We start from the raw sequence: 12,901 nt of genomic DNA on the forward strand, positions 1-12,901 counted from the left end.
TGTTGGGAGAGCCAGTGCGGGCCCCGGGGCTGATGGGAGGTGACGCTGGGTGGCGAAGGCCCAGGGGGTGGCGGGAGGGACAGCGCAGACCTCGGGGTGTGACAGGACACCGGGCAGTGACAGACCTGGGGGGTGACAGGACACCGGGGCTGCTGGAACCCCCCCCTCCCCTAAGGGCCACTTGGCATTAGGGCAAAGAGGGCGGGGCTGCCACACCCGCATGATGCAGGTCTTTCTTCATAATGTGCTGAGCATATGAGGAGACCATGACACCGCGTGCTGCAGTAGATGCCATCCCAGAGCAGGCACCGCCTGGCCCCGACCATGTCCTGTGTCCACTACAAGTTCTTCTCCAGGCTGAACTATGATACGGTCACCTTCAGCGGCCTCCACATCACCCTGCGCGACCTCAAGCGCCAGATCATGGGCCGCGAGAAGCTGAAGGCGACCAGGAGCGACCTGCAGATCTCCAACGCCCAGACCAAAGAAGGTGCGTGGGGGCGGCGGGCGCGGGGCCTCGGGGACCAGTGCGGAGCTGCACCCCGGCGGGGAGCTGCATTGCAGGGGGGAGCAGCACCCCAGTAGGGACTTGCACCCCAGCGGGGACCTGCACCACTGTGGAAAGCGACAACCTGCAGGGGACCTGCACCACCTGCCCCGGCGCCCCCAGGGGCCCTGGCACCACCTGCCAGACGGTGGGCTGGCCCAGCTGGTAGGTGACGGTCTGGAGCCGGGCAGGCTCACCGGACACCGGCAGCCCTGGGGCAGAGGGCAGCACACGGGCACTGACCGGTGGCGGCAGGGCCGTGGTGGTGAAGCTCATGTCGGACACCTCCGATGCCGTCGGCAGCTGCAGAGGGAACCTCTCTGTTGGGGGAAGCAAAGAGGGGTGGTGGGGTGAGCTACTGGTGGGCAGAGGCCGTTGCGGGGTTACCCGGAGGGCAGGAGCACCACGAGGAGCAGGAGCTGCTGCTGTACCTGCCATGGTGGCGGGTCAGTGTGGGGTTTGTCTGGGGCAAAGAGTGTTCTGGGGTTCTGTCCCCATGGCAATCATTCCACCAGCACCTGCCTCAGCCAGCCTTGCCAGGGTTTCATTTTTCATGCCTGAATGACTGCCCATCTCAATGATCTCCCATCCTGCTGATGGTTTCCTGTCCTCAATGCTCATTTCTCATCCCGGTGAGGGTTTCCCATCCCCACGGTGATTTCTCAGGTCCGTGATGGTTTCCTATCCCAATGGTTTCCCATGCCCACATTTCCCTTCCCAAGCACGATTTTTGCAGGGAGCTGAATTTCCTGCCCAAGGGGAAGGGATGCAGCCAGTACGGGTGGCCCTGCGATGCCAGCGTGTGAGCTGCCCCATCCTGCCCCAGTAGGGGGGGAGGGGGCACTTTTGGGGGGTGTTTTTGTGCTTCCCGTCCCTGGAATCCTTACACGTGCACACAGAGTACTGTTCTTTTGTAACCTTGCCCGTGCAGGAGTCCTGACTAAATGTTGACCTGATCTTGGAAAGAACAAAGTGGAGCTTGAGTGAAGATGGCCGACTTGCTCAGATTTTTCTGAGCACTCTAACCTTTTACAGTTCCGGGACTGTAACTTTTCATAATGGAGATCTAGTAACAGAAGCAATGCTAACCAAAGCAAAAAGAAAACAGGATTTTAAATATCAGTGGAATATCTACCTATAGAGTCATGTTCTGTATACGTTCTTACAAACTGACTACTGCTTTTTTCTGTACTGATGTTGTTTTCAGAATACACAGATGATGACGCCCTGATTCCGAGGAACTCCTCGGTAATTGTCAGAAGGATCCCTGCTGGAGGAGTTAAAGCTACCAGCAGACCCTCTGTTACGTGAGTATCCGTAAAGCGGTGTAGTCTTTGCTCGGGGGTTCAGTGAGGTCACTGGTTTAATGGATATTAGTTTACCAGTGGCGTTCCAATTGCATCTCCCTTGTTAAAGCGGCTGTTAGTTTTTGTTGTCCTGGGGTAGGTTTCAATGGACCTGTCCCAAAGCAGACTGACCTTTTTAGGCCTGCTGGGACATGGGCTTCAGACTCCAACAACGGTAACTTCTAGGATGAATATGTAGGGTTTGTTCTTGGGCTTGATTGTTCTGAGACCCGAGTTGTAGATGCTGTTTCCTCCAGGTGGAGAGATGCCTTATGCTATGGGCTTGCTTGTATTGCTTTCAGAGTAAAGACAGATACGCACCGTAGTGTACACTTAGAATTTGTTCCCATCCCAGAGGAGCCCGATTGTCAGTGTTTGTCTATTTCCTGCAGTTGCGGGAGGAGGCAGGATATGGCAGGTACTTTGAGGCCCCAGATCTGGGGTGTATTGGTTGAGATTACAGCTACTCAAATGTGGTCCTGCCTACAGGATTGTTGCGGTCATTTTGGGATTTTGGGGTTTTTTTTAGTTACACTGAATGTGAGAATTTGAGAATGAGAACAGTTTATGTGTATGAATAGATGTCCACATTCACTAGATTATCAGAACAATGTCCTGATGGGCAGGTTTCATAACCTGTTTCACTGCTTGATGTTGGGCACAAGTGCTCTATTTTAAGTTCTGATCACCTTCCTTTCTTTCTCCTTCCAGAAGTCGAACGGAGCCAGTGAGCGGAACACCAAAAGCAGTATGTAAAAGCACAGGGTCACACATTTTTCTGCACACTGCACTGAATTCTGAACAACGTAGCCTTGTATGAAATCTTCCAAACACTAGCTTCATATAATTTCTTCCAGTAAAACATAGCCTATGCTGCAAAGACAATGGATTTGATTCAGCATAGTAAGAACTGCGTAATGCCATCATTTGCACAGTTCTAATGGGACTATTGGTATTTGTGCCCAGTCACGCATTGTATTTCATCCTGAATAGGCGAGGCTATTTCCTGAATGGCTTTGTGTTGTACAGATAAGGTACGCTTGTTCTTAGGCGATGTAGGTTCAAGGTTTGCACAACTGGACGTGGTGCCGTGCTCTCCATCTGTCTGTCTACAGCTAGTAACGTGTCTGTTGGCGTAGCTGCTTGTGCGCTTTGTGTTTCTTGCAATAAAAATGCTCCGGAGTGTATTTTTGCCATTTTCACCTTGTATCACTTAGCTTCTGTTTTTGCTTGCTTTGCCCAACGGTTTTTGAAAACGTTCATAAAAAACACCGAGAAACCATTGTTGTTAAACTTGGTACTGTTTCTGACTTTGACGTGGGGGTTCAAACAAAAACTAAAACTGACATACGCCCTACGTTCTGAGGACAGTTCTGGGCAGCTAAACGAGTCCTTTCCGTGCCTTTGAATACCTGGGTATTTGTTCCTGGAACTGTTTATTTGCAGTGATGTTGTTTGGGCTCCTCCAAGTACATGAATGTCTTTAATAGATTGCCGTGAATGTAAATATCGTTGCTACACAAAGTGGTATTCTAAAGTTCTGCATTTGCTCTTTCCGCTTTCTCTGATGCAGCAGCTTCATCTAATAGCTTGTCTGCAAATGAAAATACCTGAAACCCAGTGCACAAATTTTGGCGCAAGGTTAGAGCCTGGGGCCTTTGTGGGGCATTTTTCACCAGGTTGGAAAACACTGTCATTCTGCTGCTGAAATATAAATAAGTAACAGAAGGAAATGCTTGACTGGTAACAGCCTGGATTTTGATTTAGTCTTCTGTTCAGTTTCTTTAGTTCTCTTTAGTTTCTGCTTAGTCTTCCGTTTGAAATGGCAGTTCATACATTGACTGTCGATTCTGGATTTTGGATTATTTGGGGTTTGGGGGTTGTTGGTTGTCGAGTCGTGTCCCCGCCCCTCCCCAGTTCTTCTGCAGTATTGCCTTAGGGTGGCAAACAAGTTTCATGGAGCTGTTGGTGCTAACTGACTGGTTGGAGGGACTGGCAGGAAATACTTCAGTAGAAATCTAAAGGAAACAAAAAAAGACCCAGGGCTGGAGGGCCGTGGAAGATGGCCGTTGGGCAAACGTGCTGAACAGTACATCAGTTACCCTTCCTGACCCATTTGACAAGGTTCCCTCTCTGAGATACTCTGGAGCAACAAGCTGATCTCAAGCGGGTCTGGTTAGTCTAGTTTCTTCTCATTAACCGCATGGGCACTCTTAAGCTGGCGTAGCTTTGGACTTTGCCTTGAGCTAATGCAAATGACACGAGGTCGGAAATGCCTCTTGCAGTCACACTCGGAGCGCATCGTGCAGACTTTCAGACTACGGTAGAGGTTAACTATTGCTATGTTTGGACTGTACAACTTGAATATGTGTTTAATTTTTTGTGAACAGATGGATGACTCCTCTGCATCTGCTTCTCTGTCCCAGCTTATTCAGGTATATGTATATTCTTCCCAAGTACTTCAAAAAAAAAGTGTTTGCTTCATATTTTTAAATCTTGTACTGTGATCCAGAGCTGTATAACTGTTGTAATGCCAACAATGCTTTACTTTAATTCTTAATAATGTCAAGTATTTATGTTAACTTTAAAATGTGTGTATGCTTTGCTCCTCTCCTGTAAAGAGCAGTTGCCACTTTGGGGAGATAGAAGGGGAGAACCTTACCAGCACCAACGTCACGTTGCACTAGTGCTCATCTTCAAGACACAAAGGAGAAGCACTTCAAAGGCCGTTGGCCATTTTTCATACATTTCGTTAGTTCTGCTTTGGGGAGGAGCGCTATTTTTACAGAAGCATGTCACTGGCTGTAAGGGCGGACATTCCAGGGGGTGTGGAGCAGCCAAATTAGAGGCGTGCCTGGAACACGGACAATTGCAGGGCTATTTCTGAATTTCTAGTCCTCAGAGCTGCAGATCCATTCTTTGAACGCTGCACAATTTCATCAGCTGTCGTATAGATACAGTGGGCAACACAATCTGATTTCCTTGAACGCAGACTTTTTGACGCTGTGATTATGTCCCTAGCCGTGTCTAGGAACATACCCATGCGTGTGTGTGGCATGCTGGCGGAGGTCACCTTCTGGAACTCCTGCCACGCCGCGTTTTGCTGTGGAGCTGCTGGCGGTTTTTGCACGGGAATGTGTAACTTTGGCTGGGAAAGCACTAGTCATTGCGCTTTGTGAGAAGGCGTAGTGCTAGCCGATTCACTGCCTGGGCTTTAAAGTTACAAAGATCAGAGAAGGCAGGGCCTAATGCAGAGGAGCTCGTTCTTTCCTCTGAAAAGAAAGGCTGGAGTTCATTCCCAAGACAGAGAAACCTCTCCCCACTAGCCACTTCTTCCCTCTCTCACCACAGACATGAAATTGTGGACACGTGGCAAAAATATCGGAAAAAATAATGCATTTGGAAGGTAGCCACCAGAAGAAACTGGTCTGCATTAGTGCTGTCCCTAAACGTGTCCTTGGTTCTGTAAACTTAGGTGAAGTTTTACTCTAAAATGTGAGAAGCCGTCCAAGAGGAGCACACATTTAAGCTTTTGAGAACATTGAAGTATTTCAGAACAATACAGGAACAACACCTCAGAGCAGCTCAAAACTGTGACTTACTCTACCCTCTTTAGCGCAGACTGGCTCAGCATGGAGTCAATGTGTTGTAAAAAGTCCTCTGGTTTATTACTGCTATGTACGAAATGCCATATTTGAACTTTCGCCTATCCCTAGAAATTATTTTGTGGGTTTTGGATGTGTCTTGTACATCTCTTGGGTTCAAGCAAATCAGTCAAGTGTCTGTGAAGTGTTCTGTCACGGTTAATGGAAATGATTTCATAGATGTCGATCTGCATTATGTTACAGTTGAGGAAAAACTGTGTATAGGAAACAACCATTTAATAAAATGCTGAAAGTAGTTGGTTGCTCTTGCGAAGGAATGCACCTAAAAGCAAAGACACGAGTGGCTGATCTGAAGGCTTGGTGCTGGACGGTCCAAAGAATGTACAGTCCCTCCCTTAGACCCTGCTGGTATCTGGACTAGTGTGTAATTAAAACGTTTGAACAAATAGTACTTTAAAAACCAAGAAATCAGCTGGTTTCCTCCATATGAAGATCTAGTTCTGCGTAAGGCTTATATTACAATTTGCATGGTAAAAGGACACGGCCAACTGGAGAAACCTGCAGGTTTTGCTTACCGTAGTTAGCTCACTTAACACAAAGAAGTTAGCAGGGGCTCTAAAGTGTTTCTAACGTGTGTGTCGACTAACGGCCTGTTACGCAGACTGCCAGTCTGGCTGAAGCCAGCGCTTCCGAAGAAGATAAAATAAAAGCGATGATGATACAGTCTTGCCGTGCATATGAGCCAATCAAGTAAGTGTTGATAACGCCAGATCTGTTCCCCAAAGATTACGGAGGAATGCTAGAGATGGTTGCTTTAACAAGAGAGACACATGCACCCCTTTTCCTTTTTCTCCCAAAAAACCTTTTAGTTACATGAAGAACTGCCTGGGTCTGCCTCCGCCATCATATACTTGCTTTCGTTGTGGAAAACCTGGCCACTATATAAAGAACTGCCCAACAAACGGGGTAAGGTTGGGGGGCTTCTGGTGTTACTTTGTTTTTGTTTTTTACCTTGGCAGTGAGGTAACAGATACATGAACACGCATATTAAGACGTGTTTCTCTTGGGGTGAAATAGAGAGGTTACGTGGCAAAGTTGCAAAGCCCTTCAAAATTCAAGGGACACCTGCAATTATCAAGGCAAAATTTTCTTTTTTCCAGGCCATCACAACAAACATATCCAGAGATCTTTCTCTGTCAACTTTCATGCATATTTTTCTGTATTTCAGTATGACTGGAAATTTATTGTGGGTTTTAACCCTTTCTAAAGACACTTCACAGTTTTTAGTATTTTGTACAAAACCAGGATGTTTCTGTTGGCCCCATCTATTGGATAGCTGCCTGGTGTAATGACACAAGCCTCTGGCTGAGCGTCCCTGCCATTTAACAACAATCACGGAGATGTCGTTTTAAGTGTGGGTCTTGAGGATACGCCTGCATTTCTTTTCCTACCAGGACAAGACTTTTGAGCCTGTTCCCAGAATTAGGAGGAGCACAGGCATTCCAAGGAGTTTCATGGTGGAGGTGAAAGATCCCAACACAAAAGGTGCTATGCTGACCAGCACGGGAAAATATGCCATACCAATTATTAATGCGTAAGTATGGGACTAACGGGACTGACCCAGGAGCGAAGGAGAGGAACCGTGCGTCAATGTCTGGGCGGCAGTGCAGCCGAGTGGGCCAGCACCTCTAGTTACGGGGGAGGAAGCACTGGCATTGCATCTTAACCTTAACACCTGTGATACTTTCTAATCCCAAGGCCCTAAAATAGGACGCTCCTCCTGCTCATGCCCCTGGAAGCTGGTTAAACTTGTGGCGTGCTAAGAATCAGTATTTCTGCAAAAGGTTTCCGAGGTGTTTGCAGTGGAGTCGTTCTCTTTGAAAGCGCATTTTGCTTCTGTCTGATGCTGCAAAGGCTCCTTGCAAAAGTTAACAAATGGCTGTGGGAGTGAGGTTTCCTCCCCCTCTGACTTTTATCACCTCCCCTGTGTGAAAGAGGCTGCAGTTCTCCTGTTGCTGTAAACTAAGAAAATACTACTGTGTGCTGCCAAGAGCGGCTGCTCTGAAATGCACTCGGTGGCACTTCTGGTGTTCTGCCACGGACCTCCTTTTGTAGAAGCTCTAACATAGACTTCTTCCATTTCCAAAACTTAATTACTCGGAGACTGACTTGATCCTCAGCCTGCCATTTACTTTTACCCTCTGGCAACGGAGAGGTGGGATTCATTTCACACGATTTCTAGCTGCCAAAAAATTATTTGCCTAGTCTGAGCTGATTTCTCCATTGACCCAAGGAATGGGAGAGGTCTGCAGCAGGAAAATTGTTCCCCCTCCCTCTTCTCATCCTGTGGCTGTAGAAAAGGAGTTTCAACTAGCGGCCTACGTTTTAGAAGGCTAATGTGGCGTGAGAAGAATTCCATCTGTTCTCTTCCCCTGAGAAAAGCCAAAGCTTGGAAAAGTTCTCCTTGACCCACCTTTAACTTTTTGCTCTCTCCTTCCCCACCCCCCTCCAGGGAAGCTTATGCCAGAGGAAAGAAGGAAAAGCCTCCCTTTTTACCGGAAGAGCCGGCCTCCTCCTCCCCCTCCGATGAGCCTATTCCAGATGAGCTCTTGTGTCCCCTTTGTAAAGATATAATGACCGACGCAGCTGTTATTCCCTGCTGTGGAAACAGTTATTGTGACGAATGTAAGTGTGACCCCATGGCTGTTAATTCAAAACATCACCTCTGATCCTCTGAAAGCAGAAACAGGAGATCAGGAAATTACTTTGTCACCGGCTCTGTGTAGTACTTAAGTCCAGCCTGAATAAGAAAGGACTCTTCTCCTATAAAGGGCAAAAGAAAGGCCGAAAGCTTTTTCCTCCTTTTTATGTATCTCGTTAAATCCTCTTCGCACGTGGAAGGACGAGTATGAGAAGAGGGCGTAACTGCGCAGGTGATGACACTATTAGATAGCGAATGCATTTCGTTTGTCCACAGCCCTTTCCCTCATACAAAATCACAGAGCCAACGCTGGTGACTTCCTGTGGTCTGCAGCAATCGGGTAGTTGGGCATTTAATGCACATTCTCCTCCACGGGAGAGTTGGCTGAAACCTTCAGAACTCAAACCTGCTAACGGGTTTTTGAGGTCTCTTTTATTCACTAGCCCCAAGGTTGGTGACTTCTCACTGTACTAGAGAGTGGAAAAAAGGTGAGTCAAGACATCAAGACACCGCCTACTCCACACCTCCAGATGTTACAGGAGTGAAACATCAGAGCTGTACCGTTATTGGCTGCATACCAGAAGATTATTAGGCTACTGAACTTGAGCTTCATGTTCCCAATTCAAGATCATCTTCACCCATTAATCATATAACATGGCTTTATAACTGATGAGAACCCCAAAAAATGTCCTTAGTTTGGCTAAAATCTATTTTGATGACTCTAATTGCACACAGGTATTAGAACAGCGTTACTGGATTCTGAGGATCATACCTGCCCAACGTGTCATCAGACCGATGTTTCTCCTGATGCTTTAGCTGCCAACAAGATCCTACGCCAGGTAACGTGATGGCTTTTCCGTGAACTGCTTGTGAGAGAAGTCTATTCCTGAAAGGCTGAAAGGGAAGAAAACATGAATCGGCAGCTCCTGAAGCAGGGCTAAATTGAACAAGGCTAAATTTATTTACTCCTCCAATGCATGATCCCTTGTTACAGAAGCTTACAACTCCTTAGAGACAGTCTGGCAAATTCAGGTCACAGTTTTAACATGATTGCCTCCCTTTCAAATTCGGTGTTGACACTGAAGTGCTTTAAATACAGACACCCTGAGTTACCAGTCGTTAATGCCGGCACTTAATGCGATGTGTTCCTACCCCTGCCTGCTGATTTATTTTAGGATTGATAGCATTTACAGGAATAGGCGAGTGATGTTCCTCTGTGGAGCCTTTTGTTTGTGTGCCTCCTGAAGTTTCCTATCCCCTTTTTGTCCATGTTTTTCTGCCTCTAGGCTGTGAACAACTTCGAAAATGGAACTGGCTACCCTCGGCAGCAGCAGCCGCAGCAGCCGCCACCGCCACCACCTCCACCACCACTCCTGACTGTCGTGCCTCCCGCCGCGCTGGTGACGGCCGCTAACCTTTCTAAACCTTCCTCTCAGCCAATCAGCGGGTTGTTGGAGGAGAAGGTTAGTTTGAGTTCAGCATAGGCACTGATCCTTGTCTTTTAGTAGAGCTTCGTTTCCAACTGTTTCCAACCATTTTTTGCCAAGGGCCGTCAGGTTCCTCTGCTAAGACAAGCAGCACTGCCGAGTCGTCTGGGCCCCCAAGGACAATCAATACCCACAACGGGTAAGTAACGCTAACTTTAGAATGCCTTTAAAAGTCTTACCTTCAGATAAACCGAATGGGATTTTTTTCTTTTTCCCTCCCTACTGCAACAGGTCATCCAGTGAGAGCCACTACAATTCGCTCAGCAGGTGGCGGATCGGGCTGGGAACTGTAAGTGTCCCACAGAAATTCAATGCATTACTACCGGTAACTGTACTACTACTACTGGTTAAAGGAGGCCGTAACACGTAACTCCTGCAACAGCTGATTTGCAATGAATAAGTACGCACAGGTAGTTGTGGAGAACACAAGCGGTAATTAATTTTGAAATGGCTTACTTTGAATTGCCTTTAACAAAGGGATCTGTGCTTGCACTAAGATTATTTAAAATAAAACATCAGCAAAGGACTGACAAGGGGACTGCCAAAAACCAACACTTTCTGGGGAAACCGTAATGACATACGAAAATGAAATATAATTATAGGATCAAGTGGAAAGCCAGGCTAGAAACTTGGAAGCAGAAACTTTACATGCTAACAAGTTCTTCAATTTGCAATAGCATCATTACATAAACACATGGAGAGAGGATAAAAAAAAACCAAACCAAACCAAACAAAGCAAACCAAATTTGAGAGGAAAAAAGTTGGGGAGTGTGACTCTTTTTTCTTTCTTTTTCTGTGTGGTTTTTTTTCAGGTCCAAGTCTCCCTGCAGCGCTTCATCTTACTGTAGAAGTTCGTATACCTACACCAAGTCAAGATCCAGTTCTTCCCCCACTCACTCCTACTCTCGATCATTTAGTCGTTCCCAGTCTCGTTCCTCCCCGCGATCGCCGCCACATCCAAGAAGAGGCAAAGGGAAGAGTCGTAACTATCGCTCCAGGTCAAGGTCACGCGGCTCTCACCATTCAAGGCTAAGGTCACCCCCGCACAGAAGATACCACTCACGGTCAAGGTCTCCGGTATTTAGGGGCCAGTCTCCAACTAAACGGACTCTACCTCAAGGGGAAGGAGAAAGGGAGTGTTTTAACAGGTCCAGAGAGGTTCCACCATATGATAGGAAAGCTTACGAGGGCAGATCCCGTGACTTTAGGGATCCATTTGAAAAGGAAAGATACAGAGAACGGCGAGGGAACTCTAGACACCGGAGTGAGAAGTTTTACAAAGGCTATGCTGTTGGCTGTCAACCTCCACCTCCACAAAACAGAGAGGACTTTTCTCCAGGTAGGTTTGGTCCACCTGGCACCAGACGAGAGAATTTGCCATGTGCTCAGGGACGTAGGCAGGATTATCCTGGTGGGCAGAGGCACAGAAACCATAATACAGCTGGAAATTGCCCTGAAAAACCATGTGGAAGAGAGAGCCGTGGCATCAAAGATCCTGAAACATCAGAAAAGAAAGAGGCGGAAAAACCACTGGGAGACAAGAAAGGCAATAAAGATAAAAAGCACCGGAATGAAGGATTTCCAAATGCTGAGTTGTTGGAAGGTGCGAGAAAACCAAGAGAGGCAGCTGCAGCAGAAGGTGTTACAGCGGAGTCTGTCTTCATGCTCCCAAGCAGAGACGATGCCACCCCTGTGAGAAATGAGCCTATGGAAACAGAGTCTAGTGCTTTCAGACTGGGGTCTGAAAAGGAGGAAGAAGAGAAGGATAAGCCAAAAGCAAAGACTGACAAGGCCAAGCGGAAAGTAGAAGTGGCTCTTCCTCCTAAGACGGACAATACAGTAAAACCAGCTGAAGGTTCCAACGAGAAGGTGGACACGGGTCGTGACAAATCTCCTCGACTGGAACCTCCTGCGAAAAAGGCAAAGGAGGACTAGCCAAAGTCAGGCAGCATTAAAACACCTTCCTCTTGAAAGGATGAGGGTGTTTTGATGCTGTCCTGCAGCGAGTAGTTGCTACTTGGGGAGGATAGAAGGGGAGTGCCTTATCAGCCAAGTTAGAGCCGTTTCTGGAATACGGGCAATTGCGTGGCTGTTGTTCTCTTTGTTTACTCGCACCTGTATAAACACAAATCGCATGTTCATCAATAAAGTTAACACTCTTTTAGCCTCGTGTGTTCCCTGGCATGTCTGTGTTACATTTCTAACTAGCGCCTTACCATGAGCTAACAGAGGTGTCTCAAAAATGATTAGGAAAAAAGAAAAATAATACTCCTGGAGTAGGAGGGGAGACTCAGTGTTAGTTAGAACTAATTAAAGTCAATGAAAGGCAAAGCACAGCCATTCCCTTCTTGTTTGCTCTGACTGTACCTGCTTTGGGTTGTGGGTAGGCATAGGCAGGGTGGAAGCCTTGCATCTCTCTTGACGAGTCCTCTCTCTCTCCTTCTGCCCATCATGAAAGCAGAATGCACATTAACTATGCACACTAACAGGCGTATAAAGAAAAGCTAGGGCCCTGGGGCCATTGCCACTGCCTAATTCTCTTACTATCCCGTTATTTACCGATTTATGTTCTGGAATTCCTAAATTTGGTACTAGAGCAAACCTTACACAACTCATACTCTTTGGGGGGGAAAAGATACACTCACCTTCCCGTTGTGACACTAATGGGTATAGCTTTCCCTCTGCCAGCTGGAAGCGTGCTGACTTCCCACAGTGCTTTACTGGCTCAGGACTCGACAGCTGCAAAGTGTTAGATGAGACCTAGTTTTACATGAACAGAGGAGAAAACAGTTCAGTGGCACACAGGAAAGACAGAAAGGAAGGGAGAAAAAGAAGGGAAAAACGGAGGAGTTAGTTAAATCCGTTACCTTTAGATCTCTCTGGCAGAAGGCCCTACTCCAGAGAGGCAATCCCATCCAAGAAACACTTTGCAGGCATTTAGAAGTCAGCAGGATACAAGCAAATACAGAATTTCTTTCTCAGATTAGGCTCATGGGTTCTCTTCTATGTTTGCACTGTGCACAGCTGATGTTCTGTCGCGCCGCGTGTTTTATGTGTGCTTCGTGTGACTAAGTGAACAAGACACAGCTGTTGCTCACAGACAGGAACTGTGGTGGTCAAGGTTAAACAAAATTCTCCCAGAGAGCCAGGGCAATATTGCCCATTTGGTTAGAGATGGAAGAGGGCCATTCGTCCTCACAGGCGCTGCTTGTTTC

At 47.2% G+C, this 12,901-nt stretch overlaps 1 protein-coding gene across 1 annotated transcript; it reads left to right on the forward strand.

The window, feature by feature from the left end:
- The first annotated feature begins 324 nt into the window (after nucleotides 1-324).
- Nucleotides 325-11,833, forward strand: LOC142050889 (E3 ubiquitin-protein ligase RBBP6-like). Its single transcript, XM_075080104.1, has 12 exons — nucleotides 325-490; nucleotides 1,755-1,854; nucleotides 2,605-2,641; nucleotides 4,284-4,328; nucleotides 6,160-6,248; nucleotides 6,368-6,464; nucleotides 6,953-7,092; nucleotides 8,011-8,183; nucleotides 8,935-9,038; nucleotides 9,486-9,662; nucleotides 9,918-9,925; nucleotides 10,499-11,833. Exons 1-12 carry the CDS (start codon nucleotides 325-327, stop codon nucleotides 11,619-11,621), a joined length of 2,259 nt encoding a protein of 752 aa, XP_074936205.1. The 3' UTR covers nucleotides 11,622-11,833.
- The last annotated feature ends 1,068 nt before the right edge of the window (nucleotides 11,834-12,901 follow it).

The sequence above is a fragment of the Phalacrocorax aristotelis genome, unplaced genomic scaffold, assembly GCF_949628215.1.
Source record: "Phalacrocorax aristotelis unplaced genomic scaffold, bGulAri2.1 scaffold_45, whole genome shotgun sequence".
Taxonomy (NCBI): domain Eukaryota; kingdom Metazoa; phylum Chordata; class Aves; order Suliformes; family Phalacrocoracidae; genus Phalacrocorax; species Phalacrocorax aristotelis.